This window comes from Herpailurus yagouaroundi, unplaced genomic scaffold (assembly GCF_014898765.1).
Source record: "Herpailurus yagouaroundi ecotype Mexico unplaced genomic scaffold, PumYag 191, whole genome shotgun sequence".
NCBI classification, from domain to species: domain Eukaryota; kingdom Metazoa; phylum Chordata; class Mammalia; order Carnivora; family Felidae; genus Herpailurus; species Herpailurus yagouaroundi.
In genome coordinates, this window is record NW_024412422.1 from 12,954,020 (window position 1) to 12,967,439 (window position 13,420).

At 52.9% G+C, this 13,420-nt stretch overlaps 1 protein-coding gene and 1 long non-coding RNA gene across 2 annotated transcripts; both read right to left on the minus strand.

Annotated features, from left to right (window-relative positions):
• Positions 1-4,192: 4,192 nt before the first annotated feature.
• Positions 4,193-9,523, minus strand: LOC121010120 (uncharacterized; the record flags this gene model as incomplete). Its single annotated transcript, XM_040443469.1, has 5 exons — positions 4,193-5,142; positions 6,771-6,963; positions 7,610-7,748; positions 8,165-8,260; positions 9,501-9,523. Coding segments are annotated over 5 exons (1,401 nt in total), but the record flags the coding sequence as incomplete, so codon positions are not given.
• A 1,862-nt stretch (positions 9,524-11,385) lies between these two features.
• On the minus strand, positions 11,386-13,030 carry LOC121010356 (uncharacterized). The gene is made up of 2 exons (XR_005781120.1): positions 12,459-13,030; positions 11,386-11,642 (listed from the first exon to the last, which is right to left on the minus strand). It is a non-coding gene; the product is annotated as an uncharacterized LOC121010356 (long non-coding RNA).
• Between the last annotated feature and the right edge of the window lie 390 nt (positions 13,031-13,420).

The window sequence follows — 13,420 nt, forward strand, 5'->3', positions numbered from 1 at the left end:
TATCATTTCACACAGGAGACTCGCCCAAGGTCACCAGCACAGCCGCCTGACTTAAAGCCTCTCTTGACCGAGCGCCAAGATGCTCTCAAAATCTCCAGGTCAAGCCCTACCGGCTCCCCTAAAACCTCAGTTTAGCCTTATAGTGAGTGGGCAGGGCCGACCCCAAGGAAGCCAAACTTCAGCCCAGATGGGGGAGTGGTGCAGATCAGTGGCACCTGGGACCCAAATGGTTCATCAAAGTAATCCCTAACTAGAGACCGCATGGGGGAGGGGTCAGAGATCAAGGGCCACACCATCTCCAGCTGTGGAGCTTCCTGGAGACAGTGGGACACCAGGAGCCAGTCAGCTTGTGTTAGGAGAGTAAGGAGAATTGCCATTATTATGAAGCAAACGCCTCAGTTTCAAAAGCACTAGTTCACGTCCTCCTCACAACACCCCCAGGTGTTACCCAGCCCATGATATGCCCAAATTCGGGTGACCCCCAAGAACAAACCACCAGAGTCCAGAGTCAAAGCCAAGCGGCAAGGGCCGTTTATTGCAGGTTCGAACCCGGACCTCCGCGCACTCGTTGTCAGTGACGCTAAGAGGCCCCGAGCGAGGTTTTTACAGCCTTTTTATAGACAGGCACAAACAAGTTATGGGGAAGTTAGGGATCTTCCACTGTTACAGAGCGGTTATTGGTTGATATTTAAATTTGAACACTCAGCAAAACTTGACTGGTTCCCGCCTTTAGGTCAAACCACAACCTGGCACGCCCTGGCTGGTTCTGGGACCGGCGGGGGGGGGGGGGGGGGTCTTTTCTTTGCAGTTGTGGGTACCCCTGGTAACTTTTCTCTTAGTCTCTCATTCCCCCCTTTCTTTGGTGCCTTAAGAGCCAATCTTGGATCTTACGTGTTTGACTCAAATGTTTCATTAACGATAGGTTGCTATTGGGTTCTGAGGACCATCAGTTGAATAGTATTGACTCTTTCTTTGATAAAAGCTAACATTTTGTTTATGATACATGGCCCTATTGTGAGGAGAAGTAGCAAGCTTAGCAATGGCCCTAAGAGGGGGAGGAGGTATGGGAGGAAGCCGTTGAGTCCGAACCATAAAGGGTTGTCAGCTAATTCTTTCCGACGGTGGGCTAAATCTTCTTGGAGTTGATTTTTGTTCTTACTATTCCTGACTTGTCAGCACAAAAGCAACATTTTTCTTGGAGGGCTAAACATATCCCACCTTGCTCTGCAGTTAACAGGTCTAGTCCCCTTCTATTCTGTAATACTACCTCGGCTAGGGTAGTTGATCCTGTAAGTCTTGGATGGTTCTGGACAGGGCCTGTACATCTTCTATTAGCTGTCGCCAAAGTTGATGGTATGTGTGGACAGATACACCTAAGCCCACCGATCCAGCTGTTACAGCTCCTGTTATTCCTAACCCTACTAATAGGGGGATGACTGCCACTGCTCTGTTGGCTCTCCCTGGTAGATAGTCTAAGCTAGGTATAGGCATCGGGGAACCCCCTGGAACCAGGTCTACATCCGGAAGGAGGGTTGCTGGGACGCAGATTCCTGTCCAATTTGGGGGTAAGTGTGAGCGAGATTGCCCCCACATATAAATACAGTGGTGTTGGAGCTACATAGTGAGGAGTTGATTACTGTATAGTTGGTACAGTTAGCAAAAGAGACTTCCCCTAAATCAATACTGTCGTTAGCGTCTGTGTGATTTTTAACAAGACATGAGATATTGAATACAATGAGAGATTGCATGGGGAAGGGGTCGACGGGGTTAAAGGGATGACAGTCATCAGTGCTATCGAGGCTTAGGGTGGGAGGGACTGCTATAGGTCTGGGCTGCCCCTGAGGGAGACATAGCCAGCAGTCTTGGGCTAGAGCGGGGTTGGAGGCATTTAGGAGCGCAAAGGTAGCCTTAATTATATCCATAGTCTGAGGGTCCAGGTCGGAATGGCTATTTTCAGGCAGAATTAGTGGGTGGTAATTAAGTTGGGGATACATCCCCTGAAATATTTTTTTCAAGTTTCTTCCGGGTTTCAATTTGTCGGACCGTATCTTGGGGCCCACCCCCGTCTGAAACGTGTACCGGGGCTTTGGTATTCCAGCACACACGAGTTCCTACTGTGCCCCGGCATCCTGCCTGCATATATTCATTTTCTCCCGTTACCGCGGCAGTCCTGGCACGCTGCAATACTGCGGTGAAGTAGGTTTTGTTATCCTGTCCTATACACTGCTAGACAGCAGTATAGCAAGCACTGTGCATGGAGTCTTGGTAAGTGCTACAGGGGCATCTAGAGCTAGGGGGGAGAGTTTTAGGTTTAGGAACACATTTCCATGATTGAGAGCCCCCCATTGCTCCATAATTCTGAACTAAATAGGCGGTTGTTTCTCCACAATCCTGTGTGTAGGTGTACCGCTCGGGTACTACTGGGGATTCAGACTTTCCCCCTCTACATTCACATGGTTTTCCATATAAGTTATGTAGTATTGCCTCCTTAGCTGGAGGTTCGAGGCCTCCGCTCACAAAGGGGGTTTGTAAAATAAAAGAGGTTACAAAGAACAGAATGATTATCATGGCTATGGCTTGGGTGGTTTGCGGCGCAGGGTGATTTTTAGGGGATTGTCCTTACTCCGGTTGATTGTCCAGGTTGTTCCTTTCGCTGGAGGTCCGATGAGGTCTGAGAATGGGTGTACAGGCTTGGCGTGGGTGCAATGAATCCAGGTGGCGATTCCGTCTACTTTGATGGCCGTAGGTGTTGTCAGGATGACCTGGAAGGGTCCTTTCCACCTGGGTTCCAGATTTTCCTGCCAATGACGTTTGACGAGGACCCAATCCCCTGGCTGGAATTGATGTGGAATAGGCGGGGGTCCAGTCTCATAGAGTTCCTTTAATTTGGGCCATACATCTTCATGGACCCTCTGCAAGGCTTGTAGGGAGAACCAGAATTCAAGACTATTATCATTCTCAGCTTTGACAAGGTTATCTTTTAGGTTAGGGATGATACGGGGTGGTCTACCATGCATTATTTCATAGGGTGTGAGTCCCAGTTTGTATGGGGAATTACGCACCCTGAACAGAGCGTAGGGGAGAAGGACCACCCAGTTAACGCCAGTCTCCATGGTCAATTTGGTTAGGGTCTCCTTTAATGTTCTGTTCATTCTCTCTACCTGTCCTGAGCTTTGGGGTCGGTATGCACAATGTAATTTCCAATCAGCCCCAAGTATGGAAGCCAGTTCCTGACTTACCTTAGAGACGAATGCAGGTCCATTGTCTGACCCTATCATTACTGGAAAACCATACGTGGGCAGGATTTCTTCCAGGATCTTTTTGGCTACAATCTGCGCCGTTTCATTCTTGGTTGGAAAGGCTTCAGTCCATCCTAAAAAGGTATCTACAAAAACTAGCAAATACTTATATCCATATTTTCCTGGTTTTACCTCAGTGAAATCTACTTCCCAATAGGTCCCCGGTCTGCTCCCTCTTTGTCTTACCCCTGTTGCCTGAGGATTGCTATTCGCATTGTTGAGTTGGCACAGTGTACATTTAGTGACTACTTGATCGACTTTATTGGAGACATTTCTGATTTTTAGTCCAGTCTGTCTCAGTAAGTCCAACATTCGCCGGGAACCTAAGTGGGTGCTGTGATGGATCCACTCTAGAACCTGCCACCCTAGTTTATCTGGGAGTATAATGCTGCTTTTGGAGTCTCTCCACCAGCCATCTTTGACTCGGGTCATAGGAAGTTTACTCATCCATTGAATATCGCTTTCTGAATACTCAGGGCTGGGGGGCAATTCCCAGGGTCCGGGGTCTGACAGCTGTAGGGTCAGTAATTGCGCTGGGGGCCGAGCTATGTCTTTTGCAGTCCAATCGGCCAAATTGTTGCCCCGGGAAACTGGGTCGGTTGCCTTCTGGTGTCCTGGGCAATGCACAATCGCTAGCTTTTTGGGTTCCCATAAGGCTGCTAGCAGGGCTAGAATCTCTTCTTTATTTTTGATGTCTTTCCCTTCAGCTGTGAGGAGCCCCCGTTCTCTGTATATCGCCCCATGTACATGAGCAGTGGCGAAGGCATATCTATCGGCTATCAGTGTACACGGTTAGCTTGCAGTCTCTTCCTAATTTTAGGGCCTGGGTTAAGGCTATTAGTTCAGCCTTTTGGGCCGAGGTTCCGGGGGGTAGGGCTTCTGCCCAAACCACCTCAGTTTCTGAAGTTACGGCCGCCCCCACATACCTTTGTCCCTGGTGAACGGAGCGGCTTCCATTGGTGAACCAGATGGCGTCCGCATCCGATAATGGTTGGGCCTGCAAGTCCTCCTCCGTAAACTTGAGCCAGTGTGTCGGCGCAGTCATGAAGTGGGGTTCCCATGTCTGGGTCTGGCAGCAGTGATGCTGGGTTCAGGGCCGTTGGGGGGGGGGTGAAGATGACCCTGAGGGGGTTCAGCAGCCGTCCCTGGTAATGAGTGAGTCGGGCATTGCTCAACCATCGGTCAGGCGGCTGCTTGAGGATGCCCTCGATGGCATGCGGGGTGGTGACTTGTAGCTCTTGGCCCATGGTCAGCTTATCAGCGTCCTTTACCATTAGGGCAGTGGCTGCAATCATCCGGAGACAGGGTGGCCATCCGGCGGCCACTGGATCTAGCTTTTTAGACAGATAGGCTACTGGCCTGCGCCAAGGGCCTAAATGCTGGGTTAGCACCGCCTTAGCTATGCCTCGGTTTTCATCTACACACAGGTGGAAGGGTTTGGAGACATCGGGGAGTCCCAGAGCAGGTGCTGATAGCAGAGCAGTTTTAATTCGTTGGAAGGCCTGTTTGGCTTCTTCCGTCCAACTATAGGGCTGTTGGTCCTTTGTTGCCTGGTATAAAGGCTTTGCTAATTCAGCAAACCCTGGTATCCATAGTCTGCAGAACCCAGCCGACCCCAGAAATTCCCTCACCTGTCGTGGTGTCTGCGGTCTGGGAATACGAAGGACGGTCTCCTTCCGGGCATCCGTTAGCCAGCGTTGCCCCCCTTTCAGTAAGTAACCCAGGTAAGTTACCTCTGACTTGCAGATCTGAGCCTTCTTTGATGAGGCGCGGTAGCCTAAGGTTCCCAGAGTTCGCAGGAGACCTTCGGTTCCCTGGATGCAGGCTTCGGACGTCTCGGCAGCTATTAAGAGATCATCAACATACTGCAGGAGAGTTATATTACGGTGTTGTTGTCTGTACTCACTTAAATCTTCGTGTAGAGCCTCGTCGAACAGGGTCGGAGAGTTTTTGAATCCTTGTGGCAGTCTGGTCCAAGTGAGTTGGCCATTTATGCCCCTGTCTGGATCTGTCCACTCGAATGCAAATAGCTCCTGACTTTTAGGCGCTAGTGGTAGGCTGAAAAAAGCATCTTTTAGATCCAGAACAGTATACCATTGTTTTTCTGGGCTGAAGGCGCTCAAGAGAGTATAGGGGTCAGGAATGGTTGGATGTATGTCCATCACCCGCTTATTGACTTCTCTCGGGTCCTGCACTGGTCTGTATTCCCCGCTGTTGGGTTTGCGCACGGGCAGCAGGGGGGTATTCCATGCTGAGTGGCAGGTGCGTAGGACCCCGAGGTCAAGGAAGCGGCGGATATGCGGTGTGATGCCATTTTTGGCTTCCATGGGCATAGGGTATTGGCGCACGCAGACGGGGTCCCTCCCGGGCTTGACCTCTATAAATAGGGCTGGGCAATGTTTTGCTAGCCCCATACCACCCGTTTCTGCCCACGCGTCTGGGAAGCGTTGAAGCCAGGGCTTAGTGCCCTGATCCAGAGGAGTGCGTTTCTGATGGAGCCTGTATTCATCTTCTAGTCTCACAGTGAGTACAGATATGGGTTGGTTGTGAAAGTCAGTCACTGTGGGTCCTCCCGGTTGGAAATGAATTTGGGCCCCCATTTTGGTAAGCAAATCCCTCCCCAACAGGGGGCAGGGGCTGTCGGGAATGACCAGGAAGGAGTGGGTTACCTTCCCAGTTCCCAAGTCCACAGTCCTCTGAGTTGTCCAGGGGTACTTTTTTATTCTGGTGGCTCCTTGTACCCAGGAAGATTTTTCAGATACTTTTCCATGGGGCTTGACCAGAACTGAGTGCTGTGCCCCGGTATCAACTAGGAACTGGACCGGGGTCCCCTCCACTTGCAATGTTACCCTAGGTTCGGGGAGGGGATCTGAACCCCGTCCTCCCTATTCTGTATCTTGGGTAAACAGTATGGGGGCTGTTTTAGGCTGCCATTGCCCTTGGCTGGGGCGGGGTTGTTTCTTTTTGGGGCATTCTGGTGCCCAATGGCCTTTTTCTTTACAACAGGCGCACTGATCTTTATCTAAGTGCCGCCTGGGAGGGCGTGTTGTTTGAGTGCCTTCTGGGGGTGGCTGTTCTTTCTGGACTATAGCGGCCAGGACTTTAGTCATTTTCTCTGTGGCCTTGATCTGTCTCTCTTCTGGGGCGTCCCTGTTGTTGTAGACCCGTTGTGCTATACGGAGCAGATCCTGGATCTGTTTACCTTCTAAATCCTCTAGCCTTTGGAGTTTTTTCTTAATGTCAGCAGCTGCTTGATTTACAAAGGACATAACGACAGCAGCCTGGTTCTCAGGGACTTCTGGATCCATGGGGGTAAACTGTCTAAAGGCTTCCATTAGTCTAAGTAAGCAGCTGGACTCTCTGTCTTTCCCTGTACGACCGAATATACCTTAGCCAAATTGGTGGGCTTGCGAGCTGCAGCCCGGAGACCCGCCATCAGAGTCTGGCGATAAATGAGTAGCCTTCCCCTACCTTCTGCAGTGTTGTAGTCCCATTCGTCCTGTGGAGGTCTGGTTAGGGGGAAAGCCGCATTAATGAGGTCAGGGTTAGATGTCGGCTGACCGTCGTCTCCAGGAACCAGCTTTCTTGCTTCTAATTGGATCCTCTCTCGCTCCTCTGTAGTGAACAGGATGCGGAGGAGCTGCTGACAGTCGTCCCAGGTGGGCTGGTGGGTGAACGTGACACTGTCTAAAAGAGCTATTAGGTCTTTAGGGTTATCAGAGAATCGAGCGTTCTGTGTTTTCCAGTTGTAAAGGTCACTGGTGGAAAAGGGCCAATACTGGAGTCGGGGGTTGCCTGTTTCATCTGGGGGTCCTATTTCCCGCAGGGGTAGGGCCACAGTGGAGTCGGGGAGGCGAGGGTTTAGCTCACGCTGGGTGCACCCGCGGGTTCGGCCAGCTGGCCCCTCGCGGTCAGTTTCGTTTTCAATGGGGCCCGGTGCAGCTATAGCCTCCCGTCCTCCTGGTTCCGGCGCGGCTGCTGCTTCCCGTCCTCCCGGTTCCCCTAGGGGGGCAACTAGCGGGGCGGCTGGTGCTGGTAGGGACTGGGGTACGAGGGGAGGGGGATGATAGGGTGGAGGGTCTAGGGATAGTAGATCCTGACTATCAGGCAATATGGGATACAAGGGCGCAGATGGCGTCTTTGGTTTTGGGGGATCTGCAGTCCGCATGGCAAGGACCTTACACGTTCCTGAGGACAGGAAGGGGGCCAACCAAGGGGGTGGATTTTCCACCAAATCTTGCCATACTAGAATGTAAGGGAATCTGATCCGGGTGTCCCTCGCGACCCGGTAGAAAAATCTTTGACTTCACCTTAGCAATTATAGGGAGGCAGAAAGTTCCTTCGGTTGGCCATCCAACGCCGAAGGTTGGCCATTCGGAGCGGCAGAGGGTTATTAATTTTCCCCTCCGGATGTCTAGACTCAAATTCTGTCCTCTGGTTCTAACATCCCTGAAGTTAGCAACAAGGAGAGAAAGAGGAGTGCTTTGAGATTGGCCCATCTGTATCCTGGAGGTGGAGAAAAGGATTAAAAAGAAAAACAGTAAAGTTATGAGGATTTCTGGTTGCGCCAGGCCAGGTCACCTGTGAAAGAGAAGGGGTTCAACACTTAAAGGTTATAGAATAGAGAACATGAAACATAGGTCGCTAGCGCGTTTCGGGTGTCCGTAACCCGAACAGAAAAGCTCCGATGGGCCAAAATGGTGCCCCAGACGGGTGCCAGAGGACGTCTCCTACTGGTCCCGACTGACTGCCCTATAGCGAGTCTGCCAGGGCTGTGTCAGTCCCCGATACAGATCCCGCGCGGGAGAGAGCCAGAAATGAACAGACGATATACAGACAGAAACAGACAGAGCCGGCTCACTTACCGATCGGCTTCAGGGACGACCCGTTGACTTGGGGTCTGGAGGGCTTGGGGGTATCCCAGATGAGCCCCCAAATGATATGCCCAAATTCGGGTGACCCTCAAGAACAAACCACCAGAGTCCAGAGTCAAAGCCAAGCGGCAAGGGCCGTTTATTGCAGGTTCGAACCCAGACCTCCACGCACCCGTTGTCAGTGACGCTAAGAGTGCCCGAGTGAGGTTTTTACAGCCTTTTTATAGACAGGCACAAACAAGTTATGGGGAAGTTAGGGATCTTCCACTGTTACAGAGCTGTTATTGGTTGATATTTAAATTTGAACACTCAGCAAAACTTGACTGGTTCCCGCCTTTAGGTCAAACCACAACCGGGCATGCCCTGGCTGGTTCCGGTACCGGGCGGGGGTGGGGGGGTTGGGGGGGGTCTTTTCTTTGCAGTTGTGGGTACCCCTGGTAATTTTTCTCTTAGTCTCTCACCCAAAGGCTCTCAAAACATATCTTCAGATTGCAGCATCGGCATCACCTGGGAACTTGGTAGAAATGCAAGGTCTCGGGCCCCACCTACCGAATCAGAAACTTGAGGACTGGGCCCCAGCAGTATGTTCTAATGAGCCACCTGTATGACTCCGGTGCACACTCTAGACTAGGGATCAGTGACCCAGCCCCATTGTGCAGATGGGGAAATGGGCTCAGAGACTCAGCAGCTCATGCAAAGTCACAGCACATAAATGGCTAGCCAGGTTTCAAATCCCAGTTTGTCTCATTTTAGAACCAGGACTCTTGGGGGGGGGGGGCGGGGGGGGTGCAGAAAATCGTGGGAATTCCCAAGAAGGGGGAGAAGAATCCAGAAGCCTCTTTCTCGGAGGAAGCTGGCCCAGATCTCAGGTACTTGTGTTCACCTCTGTAGCAGCCAGACATCAGAGGGCAAGAGACCAGCTCACGGTCACCCCACATGCCCCCACTAGGGCCGGAAGGGAGGGCCAGAGCAGGGCTGAGCTTCCTGGCAACAGACTACCTTTCAGAAGAGACATCCATGGCCCTACCCCGCCCACCCCGAAACACACAACTGGGAAATACTTGCAAGTTCAGCCTCTCCTATGCTGCTCAACACTGCAGAGAATTGCACGCCCCAAACTCTTGACAACAGAAGCTGACAGGCGGGGATGGATGGACCAAGCAGGCCCAGCAGGCAGCCGGTTTCACACACAACAGTCCCACACATCTGTGGGGGGGGGGAGGGGCTGCAGAACCAGCCTAGCGGGTTTGGGGTGCCCGCCCTCCCTGGGCTCCAGGCCCAAGCCCCCCAAATCTTCCTCTCAGACTGGGAAAAGACTCACACCTACCTTAGAGTATTGTCAGAGTGAAATTAGGCCTGATCCTGATGTCCAAAGGAAGATGGTTCACCCTGGGGATACCTGGCCGTCGCCCTTTCTCCAGCCAAGAGCCTGGCGGGGAAAAGTCGGATGGTTTCTCAGGGTGTTGATAGCCACAAACCGGGTAGGGTCTCCTTGAGGGAAAGGGAGCCTTACAAAAGCCCCCCTTTCCCATCTGCCCAGGGGGCCCTCACTCTGGAAAGGATGGGGGTGGGGGGTGGCTGAGTCAGGAAGGTTCAGCCAGGGCGACTAGCAGCAGGAGGCGACTCATCTGCATTTCCAAAGGCCCGCCCCGTCCACGTCCCCGCCCCGTCCACGTCCCCTCCCCGAGAATGGGCCGGAGATGTGAGGGCTTACCCTGGAGCCCTCCGCCTCAGGGGATCCCGGGGAAGGCCCGCTCGGCTTTCCCAGGCCACAATCCTCCCTCACCCCCCCCCCCCCCCCCGGCCTCTAGAGCTCAGGGTTGGGGGGTGTGCCCTGCACGACTAGATCAGTGGCTTCCGTGAAGGCCTCGAGCCCAAAGTGGGGACAAAGTGGGGGAGGGAGCTACCCCTCGGGCTCAGCTGTTAACGGGCGTTGAGAGCCAGACAAGGTCGCCGAGGCCCGGGTAGGCAGCGGGGGTCGGCCTAGGATCAGGGTCGGGCCGCGAGGGAGGCTTCCGCCGCCTCCGGAGGCGCCGGGCGGTGTCAGGGGAAGCCTCGAGGCCCCGACCGTCCCCATGGCCCTTTGCTACTGGCTCCCGCTCCCCGGGCTCGGAACGAGGTCTCCTCGTGCCCCCCACCCCTCCCCGGAGTCGGGCGCGGGGTCCGGGGCGGTTGCGGAGCCCGCGCTCGTCGTCGAGGCCTCCCCCGGCCAGGGGCGTCCACGCGGGCGGCGGCCTGAAACGCGGGCGGCGGCGCGCCGGCCTCCCCTCCCCCCCGGCCCCGCCGCCTCCTTCCCTCCTCCCGCCTGGCGCGCAGCAGCCGCCACCGCCCGAGCCGCGGGCGGCGCGCGAAATGGCGCCCGTCTGGCCGCCTCGCCCGGCGGAGGCGACAGTGGGAGCCGGGGCGCGTGACGCCCCCAGGCCCACGGCCCCCGCAACAGTCTCCGCGACCACCCTCCGGCGTGGGGCGCTGTGCCCTGGCGGGTTCTCGGGCCCGCCCAGCGAGGGGCCGCCGTCAGCCCCGGGCCCCCAACGACAACCGGGGAAGGAGGGAGGAAGGAGGAGGAGGGCGGCCGCCATTAGCCACCCGCAGCCCGGCCCGCCCGCCGGCCGACCCCGGCCCTGGCCCCGGCCTGCGGCTCTGCTCTGAACCTGAAAATAAAACTCGTGTTTGGGAGGGAGGAGCGAGCGCGGTCGGGAGAACAGGCAGCGCTTGGTGGCAGGCGGGAGAGATGCTGCGTCATGGTGCCAACATGGACGCCGGCCTTTTGTCCTTTTTTTGCTTAGGAAGCGCAGGCCCGCCCAGGAGCCCCGAAAAGCCGGCTTCAGAGTGCGAGCCCGACAATCAAAAGAGAGAGAGGCCCTAGGCCGAGTGGGGAGCTTTCCTCGTTTTTCGAGCCCCCCCAATCTCCAAAACACTTCAACTTTCTCCTCCCCAGGAAGGCTCAGACCTAGAAAAGCGAAGGGGATGAACGCAGGCGGCTCCATGGATGCCCGAGCTCGCTGGGGAGACCCTCCCCACGCCTCCGGGGCAGAAGGGGCAAAAAGGTCTGAGGAGTCCTCGTCCTCCCACCCCTCCCCATCTGGCTGCCAAACATAAAGCTCCAGAAACCTTCTCCCTTCAGCTCCCAAACATCTGCAGCCCTTGGCCTGCTAGAAAAAAGATTTCCTCGAAGGGGCAAAAGGCACTTTTTTTTTTTTTTTTTTTTTTAAACTTACCGGCTCTGCCCGGTGCCATGGAGTCTGGAAGATCAAGCTGGGCGGAGGTTTTGGACGTGTTATGTAAAAAATATCTTTTGGCGGGGGAGGGGGGATTGTTTAGTTAGGATTATTGGGGGAATGGTGGTGTCTTTCTTGTTGTTACCTTTTTGTAAGTTACACTCTCATGGCATTTTCTGCTCCTTCCACTTCTGCAAACTTTCCAGGGTTGGGTTGGCAAAAGGCGGCTTCGCTGAGGACTGTTTACTGCTCTGGATATAGCAATGGTGTGATCGTCATTAAGAGACAAAAGGCGAAAATACACAGTCAAATCAAACAAAAGGCAAAAGACGCACGGCCATCCCAACCACCATAGAAAATACCCGCGAGTTAACGTTGGTGTTTGGCTCGAACCAGCTAGGACTTGTTTTCCAGTTTTAATCTAGTTTCCTGTGACGGCTTTAGACTCTGTACACAAAGAGAAGGTCTTCCTTTCCCTCACCCACCCCCCTACCAAGACGAGAAAAACAGAGCTGTTTTTCTTCAAATAGATCGATTTTCAAAGAACGTGTACATGTTACTGGGAAGAAAGCTGACTAACATTTATTGCTTTAAACATTTTCAAAAGCTTAAAGCTAAAAAACCTTAGCTTTATAAAAGCAAAATCGTCTAAAAGCATTTTAACTGGCTTATATTAGACAAGAGCGACAAAGACATACATGCAGATGAAGGTTCAGAAAATTAAGGACATCTCAGCAACATTAACATGAAAACTGCACTGCGTAAGGACAGAATGGATTGGGTACTTACAACGTAAAAGGTTTTTTAAAAGCTTAAAAGTAACAACTGCTTACAATTTTTTGTTGCTGCCATTTCGCTAGTCCTAAAACTATACATTTAAAACATTACCTTGTTAAAAAGAGAGCAGAAGGAGTTAATAAGATGGCCAGGTTTAAGTGTTTAATAGAGGAAACTATATATATTTAAAAATTTATTGTTCAGTCAAGAGAATACAGATTAAGACAGCTCCAAGCTCCCCCCACCCACCCAAGAAAAAAAAGAGGAAAAAAATTAAATATGTCATTTACTTAGGTTTTTTGGAATTCAAAATTGTTAACTGCTGACATTAATGGTGTGCTATGACCTAGTTATACAAGACAAAGATGGATTCCAAGTCATAAGGAAAAATCCAGATCTTTTTAAAAAGTCTTCTTCATTCTTCCAATTGTGAGTCCTTTAGCCTGTTGACAAATGTTAAACACAACACTGAGGCGTCCTGAACTGGATGGTGGAGTCAAAGGAAAAGCATTCCCCATTTGCAACAAAGGAAAAACCCACTTGGCCATTTAATTCCATTGCAGAAAAATGGCTCCCCTCATCTGTTGGCCTCTCCTTGGTGTCTGATGAACGATGTTTTGAGATCAGCGTCTAATAACTCAAGCCCTATAGAAGCCGCGCGCTGATTGGCTGCCGCGCCCTGCCGCCCTGCTCCAGCCAATTACCTACCCACGGCCAAATTACAAACCCCGAAAAGAGCCCCAATATGAAATACACCACCACGAAGCCCCAGAAAGGCGGCTCCTTCGCCTCGGCCGCCCGAGAGGACAGGCAGAGGGGGCTGCAAATGCGTCCTCGCGAAGCCCGGGAGCCTCGGAGTTGAACTCACAAAATGGAAGCCGCGCGCTGATTGGGCGCCGCCACTCCCGGACCTTTAATAAAGAAAGGGGAAGGAAAAGATAAATGCAAAAAAGGGGGACTCTCTCCTCCGTTGGTGGCTGGAGGAAGAAGGGGGGGGGTGGAGAGAGAAGCATGTGTTTAGGACAATTACAGGGCGCTCCTCTCCAAAAATAAAAACAGAGCAAAAAGCTTCTATCACCCAGGTCCAGGCGAGGGCTACATCCTCCCAGGAATGTGAATGCTAATTTGGTTAAAATCCTGGTTTCCCCTCCCTAGCTCAGCACCACGGGGGAGGGGGTCTCGGGGCAGAAGGAGGAAGCCGGAGCGAAGATACCTCGATTGCAACTCGTCTCGAGTCGTCTTGCCTCCCCCC